This window comes from Microcaecilia unicolor, chromosome 5, assembly GCF_901765095.1.
Source record: "Microcaecilia unicolor chromosome 5, aMicUni1.1, whole genome shotgun sequence".
Lineage (NCBI taxonomy): Eukaryota > Metazoa > Chordata > Amphibia > Gymnophiona > Siphonopidae > Microcaecilia > Microcaecilia unicolor.
In genome coordinates, this window is record NC_044035.1 from 111,801,873 (window position 1) to 111,811,655 (window position 9,783).

General features: G+C 38.4%; 1 protein-coding gene across 1 annotated transcript; it reads left to right on the forward strand.

Moving 5' to 3' along the window:
* The first annotated feature begins 1,084 nt into the window (after positions 1-1,084).
* LOC115471162 (homeobox protein MSH-C-like) lies at positions 1,085-6,521 on the forward strand. Its single transcript, XM_030204864.1, has 2 exons — positions 1,085-1,663; positions 4,510-6,521. Exons 1-2 carry the CDS (start codon positions 1,243-1,245, stop codon positions 4,923-4,925), a joined length of 837 nt encoding a protein of 278 aa, XP_030060724.1. The 5' UTR covers positions 1,085-1,242; the 3' UTR covers positions 4,926-6,521.
* Positions 6,522-9,783: the final 3,262 nt, after the last annotated feature.

Below are 9,783 nucleotides of genomic sequence, written 5' to 3' on the forward strand. Positions count from 1 at the left end.
ACAGGAATGCTTTCACTTAAAATTCCAAATGTTTTTAAAACGAATCCCAGCATTTATGGAGTTAACCAAATTAAAAAAAAAAAATCAGACTGTGAGAATGTTCGCCCTCTCAGCCATGCACTAGACATTACACTTTGTGTGGACAATTGGTTAAGTAGAGTTAACCGTTGCCTATTCTCCCTGAGGTAGCTTCCTTTTTGATCCTGCCGAGCCTGGCGCCTTCCAAAACATAACTTGTCTGCCTTATTAAATGCTTTGACTTATGGTGAAGGATTGCCTGGTGCTTTTCAATTGAAGCTGCAATAACCTGAAAGAGCCAAGACAGGCTGAACAGCAGAATGGCTGGGGCCGCTGTAATAAATTAGCAATTACTTTGATAAGTAAAACAGGAGACCTGAAGTCGAATTTAAAGTTCAGGAAAATTTACAGAGAGCTCATTCCCACACAACACACTGCAAAAAACAAAACACACACTAACCGTAATCGCCTCCTGTAGCCTTTACAGTTTGCTAAAGAATTGTCCCCACTGAATTTTCAGAAGCTAAAACAAATAAATATGTTTACTAAAGTTTTATAGTTTACACTTTAAAAAAATGAAGCTGCAGACTGGAACAAAGAAGTTGTTTTGTGGGTAATGCTGTTCACATCAAACGGATAAATGAAACTAATTTGTTTAGATGCCTTGTTTTAGGACAACACTATTTGCATGCCAGAGAGGGGCTGCCCCCTCTCCCGCTTTCAATAAGAGGCTCAGTAATGGGGAGAAGGACGCTTTCTAAAGGCTGCCCTACTGGTTAATTGCACTAAAATTGCTCTGGTGGCTCTGTACTCCTTGGAGATTAGAGCCCTAAAGCTATCAATAAACCTCCCCAGCAAGACATCTATGATTAACTACTCATTTCTTTCAAAAATCGGTCTTGATGCCTTTTCAGACACAGGGCGACCAATCCAGAGAGCTCCTGCTTGACGTCAGGGGTGGGAGCGAAGCCTCTGATTGGAGGGCGGTGCCATGAAAAGAAAACTGCGGCACTTTAATAGCTGTAGAACGCGTCAGAAGGTACAGTGAAGTGACAGGGCTGCAGAAGCAGGTCTTGGCAATCGTTTTGGTGGTTGTGTCTAGTGCTTTTTTCTTTTGTTTGTTTTCTTTTTTTCTTTTCTTCCCTTTGCCAGTTAAAATAGCAGACAGTGGAGTACTTACAAGTAGCATTTTAATCTTTTTTTTTTTTCTCAAAGAGAAAGTTTATGGCCCCCTATTCACTAACCATGAATCCAGGCCAGGGGTCTCTCGGTCCCGAAACGACACATCAAGAGACGGAAGATGCAGGGAAAGAAGAATCGCAATCGACAAATATTACCGACAGTGCAAAAATTCTCTCTAAGGACTGTAGAACTCAGGCATCTAGTCTTCCTTTCAGCGTTGAATCGCTGATCTCGGACCGAAAGCCCTTTCGGACTGTGTCTTCGGAGCCCGGACTGTTAGCGGTTAACCATGCGCATACTGGAGAGCAGCAGCCTCCCTCACGGACCCTTTATGCGGACAAAGGTTACTCGGGGGAAGACTTTGCCACTTTGCCGGAAAGATCAAAGCACGACCTAGAGAGTCTGGGGGACAAGGAAGCAACAAACTCGTGGTTTCATAAATCATCCTACTCTCCCCCTCCAAGTAAGTACACTTAAGGCACAGACTATTGCAATGGATTTACATCCCGGATTACCTAAAGACCACTTCCCTGTTTTTAATTCTAAGTAGAGCTGATATTCGGAGTGTTCTTTAGAGTATAATTAAACTTCACGGCGACTTCACTAAAGTCGGGTTTCATTTGACAGTAAAACAATAAAGGCTATGTCTTGGAGCAAGCAACAGAGAGATGTCTCCTAAATTTATTCCTGCAGTGACAAAGTTTAAAAAAAAAAACCAAACCTATTCTTCTGGTGCACTTTTTGATTTTTTAAAATTAGTGTTGGAATTCAAATAGGTCGGGGAAGCCGAGTGACGGATTAGTTCATAAAGATGATGTCAACATTATAAATATAATTTACATCTAATTATAAAATATGTAAATTATCACATCTTCAGAACAAGAGATAAGCTAGAAAGAGGTTTTACCCTTCTTTCTGTCTCCTAAGTGAGTCATACTTTGATTAGGGAAAAAAAGGGGGGGGGGGGATCAGAACCACTTATTGTAATAGGAAACTTATTTAGTGCATGAATAAACCCGATCTGCTAACAAAATTTCCCTTTGTCTATGTTCCCTATTAGCTAGATGCGATCAGCCAAAGCAGTTAACACCCAATATCATAACTTTCTATTTTTCTATCACTTTTATGGACATTGTAATGAGGCGGCAGGATGCTGTCAGTGGTTCACGGCCTCGTAATCCTAACATACAAGAGAACCCTACTGAATAAAAACTGCTTAAAGTAACTTCCTACTGTTCTACAGGTTCTAGTGAAAATCACCACAATATATTTCCACATCACCGAGTGGAATTATCTTACTTCGGCCTAGAAATTGCTTTACACACTTTTCTGACTGAACTTCTGTAAACTTTTTTTTTCTTTGCCTTTGTAGTACAAACGTATCTGTTAGTAATTTGGTTCATAGTACGTATCTCAAAATAAATATATTTAATACTAGGCAGCAAGGAAGGACCCCAGACCAGACGACTGTACGTGTACGACAGTTTTTGTAACTGTAATCTGTGGCGATTCACTGGCAAGATCAAGTGTTGTTAATGAAACTTGCTAACATCGCTTTTCCAAAGCCTTCTCCCATTACCTTCTGGAAATCCCCGAAATTTTGAATGATAGGGTTTGAAAGAATTTTAACCAGTTTCAGCAAAAAAGATCTTTAACCTCAAAGGCTATTTGTGTTATTTTTCAAAGAAAACTTGCAGTAATTTTAGGCGTTTTAACTTTAATCCCGGAACAATTTTGTTTTGAGCTGCACTTCAATAAGCTCTCTCCCTCAGTAGAACTTTTTTTTTAAGTTCCAAATTTGTTTAGATAATCTAAACGGTTATAACTATCCTTTGTACTCTTATCATACACACAATATTCAATCAATAATGGACCTTGAGTGAGTTATCCTTTCAGCTATTCACAATCAAATAAACTTTTGTAGACAACAAAAATCTAAATCTTTCTTTTGAGGTAATGTTAAACTTAGAGTAGGATTTCAATTTAATCCATTGATATGTAAGCAGAAAACTATATTGAATATAAACTGCATTTTCCAGACCTTTTCCCAAAATTGAGGAAAAAATATAGAATGGGGGAGAAGGAAACACTGAGAACACCATATGATCAAAAGTTATTCCAGTTTAGATCTGAATAGTCAATACATTTCTATGATCTACAAAGCACACAGAATGCCTACAATTAAAATTAGCCCATAAGAGAACTTTAATGGTTGAGTAACATTTCCCCCAGGAACCTGGACTCAGCAGTTCAGATCCTATAATCCATATGTTTTCTAGAAAGGTTTGTCTATTAAATTCTGCATATGCCAAGAAGAAGTAATTTTTTTTTTAAGATTGGCTTTAAGATCAGATCACTTTTAAGAGTCAGAAGGTGGTTTTTGCAGGTTTTCAATTTTTTTTTTCACCTAACAGGTTGTCTTGTGTTAACCTCTTGATACAGAAGTACTTGATTGAACCTTTTCCCATTTGAATCAGTTTTACATAAATGTTTGAACTGGCTTGCAAAGTCTGTGCAGGCATCTATAGAATTTAACAAGAAAGTATGGGGCTTTCAAGGCCAAGTTTAAAATTGTTTTTATTTTAGAAAAGACAGAATCCTTCCTAAATCTGGCAAAACAGTGGTTGACCTTTACACTTTTTAAAGTAGCAATTTAATGAACAACTATCCAAAGGCTCTCAGCATGAAGGGTTTCATTTTGGATTAGTGTTTTCATTTTTAAATCTCTCCAGAGAGACCAAAGAATCCTAAATCAAACAAGACATGTACTTAACATAGTGTCGTTAGGGAGCGAAATGTGCTCTGAACATTTTTTAAGTGATCGGATGAAATAGAGAAAATATGTTTTAATCCTTTGCAGAAACTATGTCCAAAAATTTGTTCTCTATTTGTTTATGCACTAAAAATAATTTCTTGCAAAAAGGAAACAAAGAAGGAATAATAATTCAAAACCATTTGACTGCAGCAAAAGGGGAAAAGATATTTAGAAAATGAGGCCCAATTTTTCTTTAACTATCTTTTTTTTCTTGGTTTAAAGTAGTTCTATGCTCAATAATTAAATATCGAATAAAAAAAGTTTTTTAATACGAAACCGCATGTCAGTAAACAGCAGGGCAGCCTCATCTGTAAAGTGATAGAAGCATACCAGCTTCTCGAAGTGCAAACTTTTTCTTGGGTATCTGCGCAATGAACATGTCTTAGCATCCTGGATGTAGTTTGGTTTGGGAGGGATGAGTTTAATCTCCATAGACCCAAAGCTTAACATATGAACAGCTAAGGTGAATATTATTTTTCTCCCCTCTTTTGCAGGACACCCCAGCCCTCCTCCATGTACTTTGAGGAAACACAAAAACAACAGGAAACCCAGAACCCCTTTCACCACATCCCAGCTGCTTGCTTTGGAGAGGAAATTTCGACAAAAGCAATACCTATCCATTGCGGAGAGGGCCGAATTTTCTAGCTCCCTGAACCTTACAGAGACCCAAGTCAAAATCTGGTTTCAGAACAGAAGAGCCAAAGCGAAGAGGCTCCAGGAAGCAGAACTAGAGAAGCTGAAGTTGGCTGCCAAGCCCCTGCTGCCATCTTTTGCATTGCCCTTCCCGCTGGGGGCCCACCTGGGCTCTGCATCTTTATATGGGCCCACTAATTCCTTCCAGAGACCTGCCTTACCTGTACCAGGATTATTCACAGCCCCTGTAACATATGGGATGTATTACCTGTCATAATCATCCTGGGTTATATACAGAGACCTCCTATCCGGAAAACTTGTTTAAGAAAGGCTTTGCTCTTTTGATTTAAAGGTTAAACCCAATGGGTCAAGGAAAGATGCTCAGAGCACAGGGAGAGTTCTATTATTAGAACTTAGGCAAACTGACAGCTTTAGGTACATGTAAGCCTTCATACTGTATGCCTAGGTATACATTCCAGTGTATTCATCTATAAACTTTACTATATATGTGCCTATACCTATAATTTTAAGATTGGCAAGCCCAAAAGAAGTGTGATAAAAAAAAAATAGGTTTGTCATAGCTGCACTCAGCCCTCATTCAGAAAATAATTTCACACTTATAATTTCACAGCTTTAAATGTGAAACAGAAGATGAGCTGATTTTTCTTTCCCTGCCCTCCCGTCCCCACTCTAACTATAACCTGTGTCTTTATTAGTATCTTTGTTTTTCTTTACAGTAGTGAACTCTCTGTATGTTAAAAAAGAATCCCCCGTAAAGCCAGATAAAAGGCTTATGGTGAAGAACCTGACCTGACTACCAATTTCGACAAGTCGGCTTTTCCCAACACACAGGCCTGTAAAAATTAAACAAAACAACTAAAAACATTCTGTAACCAAAACGCTTCCAGTGCCGAGAATTTTCAAGTGTGTCTAACAATCAAAGTCTTGAATTGAAATGCAATTTACCATACTTATTAAGTTCTCCAATTAAACGTGCACTTATGCATTGGTTTTTCTTTTCGTTGAAGCCTTTTTCTTTTTTGAAGGGACTGTACTATAATTTTCCCTTTCAATATTTATATGACTGTACTGTATTTTTGAAACCATTTAGGTTGGCCTAGTTATTTGCTGTTAGCTATGAATACGTCTCCTGTACACATGAGAAGTGCCAGCACTCAAGAGTGAACAGCAGTAAGTCGTACAAACTAAATGGCCTTCAGGAATAACGGAGGCCGGAGGCACATTAACATTAGGCCACGATTGAGTCAATATACACATCATTCCAGGTCAAACGATGAAGATCAGGCCGAAGAAGTGTGCTTCCTTTCAATGGGTAAAGAGGAATCGGGCATACCTGTAAGGCAAAGGCTAGATTTAAGTTCCCAACAAAACCTCCTGTGTGGGGGCCCAAAAAAATGTTTAACCAGCTAGATAACAGTGCTTAAGGTTTCGAATGGGTTGTCTTATTGCAGAATAAGGTCCTTCAAAAGGAGCACTTAAGTATGCTATCAAATCTATAGTTAGCAAACTGCTTAAGAAGGGCCATCAGACGCACATTCCAGTCAATGTTTGAGAATTTACTGTTTGTTGACCAGTATTTGTAATGAGGCCTTTCCTTCTGTCAGCTCTCTATAGCTGGAGAGAGGAAATGGGACATTTTTATTTGAATTCTACTATTTTATAAATTTGGCCGATAAGAAAAAAATACTAGGGAATCCTGTTAGGAATCTGTGACCAATATTTAAAAAGATGTATTTTAAACTGTGTGCATATTCGATCTGTGTAAAATCTGTTTACCTGATTTCAATAATGTATATATTTTTTATTTGTATAGAGTATATGGGTGGAATGGGACATCTGTTCCTATTTTGTATAAAGCAGTAAATAAAAAAAAAATCTTCTAAATTAAACCAGTATTTCTTAAGGCTTGATTTGTTTTCTAGACCTCAGTCCGGTTTTATGAACCACTGTCTAAAGATGCAACCATGTAGTTTTTGTTTTGCAAATACCTGTATATATTACAAAGTAATAACTATAACATTTATAGTCCTAAGACCAGCACAAAAATATTTTACCATTTTGTGATGTTCTCAAATATATTAACTATGGGCCCTGTTTACTAAGGTGAATTAGCATTTTTAACGAGCCTACCATTAGCGTGCGCATTACTCGTGTAGGTACCTATCGAGATATTATAGGCACTACATGGTTAACATGTGCACATGGTTAACGAGCTAAAAACACTAACGCACCTATAACGCAGTTTAGTAAACAGGGCCCTATATTTGCCAATTTTTTTTTAAACACAGAATATACATAAATTATATACTGCATGAAAGCTATGGAAGCTATATAACTCAGATACAATAGGTATTTTTTTGTCTCTAGAGGGCTCACAATCTGAGATTGTACCTGAGGCAATGGAGGGTTAAGTGACTTGCCCAAAATCACTAGAAGCTGCAGTGGAATTTGAAGCAGGCTACTCCAATTAAACCCCAATACGGAATGATAATATATAATAAGACTCATCTATTTCAGGGAGTAAAATTAGTTGAAGTAAACATACCACCGCCCCCCCCAAAAAAAAAAAAACCCAACAAATCTTGTGTCCACAAAAACAAATGTTTAAGAGAACTAGGAAATTTTGATTCTAAATTTTAAAATGTATGGTTTAAGAAACTTAAGGGGCTCTTTTACAAAAGTGTGTGGTAGGGTTACCGCACGGGTAGTGCACGCCAAATTGACCCTATCACTGGGGTAGCGCGGGAGCCCAGCGGTAATTCCGAAGTTGGTGTGCGCAATTTCCCTTGGTAGAAAATAATTTTCTAACATTCGAGGTGTTCCCGGCGTAGTCAGTAGATCAGCCACATTGCCGCACACTGCCTGAGCCCTTACCGTCTACTAAACAGGTGGTGGTAATGGCTCAGGCAGTAAATAGCCATGGGCTAATTTTACTATTGACGCACAACCATTTACTGCCCCATGTTTAAAAAAAAAAAAGCCCTTTTCCCATCGTAGTAAAAAGTGGCCCAGCAGGCGCCAATTTCCCACGCAGCAAGGCCACTTTTGAATGCGGCTTAGTAAAAGGGCCCCTAACTTCTTTATAACGTAAGGAAATTGGACAACAAAGAAAATGCTGAACTTTACATAGATAAAAACAATTCTTATCTATTGGTAACTGCATTAGGAATAAAACAAGAAAATCTTCATTTTGGAAAAGAACCTGCCAGAAGGATATTTTCTCTAGTGGATTCTGTGCTTTTGCTAACATTAATTTGTGTAATTTTAATCAATATATTTTGGATGCAACTCTTGCACTGTAGCAATAAACTGATCGCCCTTCTTGCTTCTGAAAAGAAAAGGGCATAGTATACACCCGACACCTTACTGCACAGATGAAAATGGAGCAATCTGAACAGTTCTGACGTGCCAGCGATAATGTTAATTCTCAAGGTAAGAAAGATCAATTCTTGACTATGGCATTTCTGTGCTCTTCAAGGGAAGAGTGCTGTGTGTGTATGTTTATGTGTTTAGGAAAGTGTTTTAAAGTAAGAATCATTTTATGATTGCAGAAAGGCTAAGCAATTATCAAGATAGACTTTGCATACAGTACATTGATTATATTTGGGAACACAGGAACACATATTGTATACAACTACTTTACTCTTTGCTTTGGACACTGGCCAGTTGTAGGGTTCTAGCTTGATGGAAAGCACAGTTTGAAATATTTTGAAGAGCGCCAGACACTTACACAATGGTTTACTGTAATTTTAATAAGTATGACTGTAATTCTTTCTTAAACAATAAGCTTGACAGCAGACCCTAGCAGGTCCATAACAAATACATGAAAAGTCATGGGAGCTCTCGCAAGGATATGTGTAGCCTGGTGTGCTTTCAGTGACTTCCTAAGGGGTCCTTTTACTAAGGTGCGCTGAAAAGTGGCTTGCGGTAGTGTAGGCGCGGGTTTTGGGTGCATGCCAATCCATTTTTCAGCCCGCCTGTAAAAAAAGCCTTTTAAAAAATTTTTGCCGAAAATGGACGTGCGGCAAAATCAAAATTGCCACGCGTCCATTTGGGCCTGCAACCTTACCGCCAGATATTGACCTAGCGGTAAAGTCTCGCGTGGTAACTAGGTGGTAATGACCTACGCGTGCCAAATGCCACTTGGCGCGCGTCCGATACGCGTGTCAGAAAATAACAATTATTTTGCGTGTATCGGACACAGCAAAAGTGAAATTACTGCAAGAGCCACATGGTAGCCATGCGGTAACTCCATTTTGGTGCGCGTTGGGCGTGCGTGGACACTTACTTGGCTTAGTAAAAGGGTCCATAAGTTTATTTAAGGATCAAAATGTGGCACTGAAGTTTTTTAAACCCATAGGCTTAAAGTGGCAGAATCAAAGTTCAAAATTATTTTTATGTAGGACTTGGTAGATGCTACCATAAAGGCAATTTAAAAAAACAAAACAAAACTTCGGGCCCTGTTTACTAAGTTACGCTGTAGGTGTGCAAACGTTTCAGTGCGTGCGCTAAAAATTAGTGCACACTAATGCTAGAGACACATATAGGAATATAATGGGTGTCTCTATCGTTAGCATGTGCTAATCTTTAGCACATACTAAAAAGTTAGTGTGCCTACAGCGTGGCTTAGTACACAAGGCCCTTAGTTGAGATTAAAAAACAAAAAAAAATTTGATTTCCATGGCACAATATAGTGAGCAATGATAGAATTTATATGTTTATACCAATAATATAAACATTGAGCCTTATTTACAAGGGCTTAGTATGGCACTAGCTAAAGGAGTTTATTGAGACGGGAATAAAAGTTGTCTTACTGCTGCCTATTTAATATTTAAATCAGGGCGTTTTAAGAACTACAACCCCAATCTCGCCAACCTGTCTGAAAAGCATGGCAAGTTAAGCTGCAAAAGCAAAAACATCCTCTATATTGATTTTTTTTTTTTTTTTTTTTGTTCAAGCGTTGAAATTTGCCCTACAAAACCTGGTCAACTTAGGTTTTTGTAGGCTTCCCATCCATCTATTAGAAATCTGTGAAGGAAACCCCCGCAGGCGGGAGGTTGATCCTTCACATAGGAGCCCTTTTACTAAGCAGCGGTAAAACTGGCCTGCGCTAG

Coding starts and splice junctions, on each gene's coding strand:
- LOC115471162 (XM_030204864.1), top strand. CDS start 1,243: ATGGCCCCCTATTCACTAACCATGAATCCAGGCCAGGGGTCTCTCGGT. Junction 1,664..4,509: donor ATCCTACTCTCCCCCTCCAA/GTAAGTACACTT, acceptor CCTCTTTTGCAG/GACACCCCAGCCCTCCTCCA.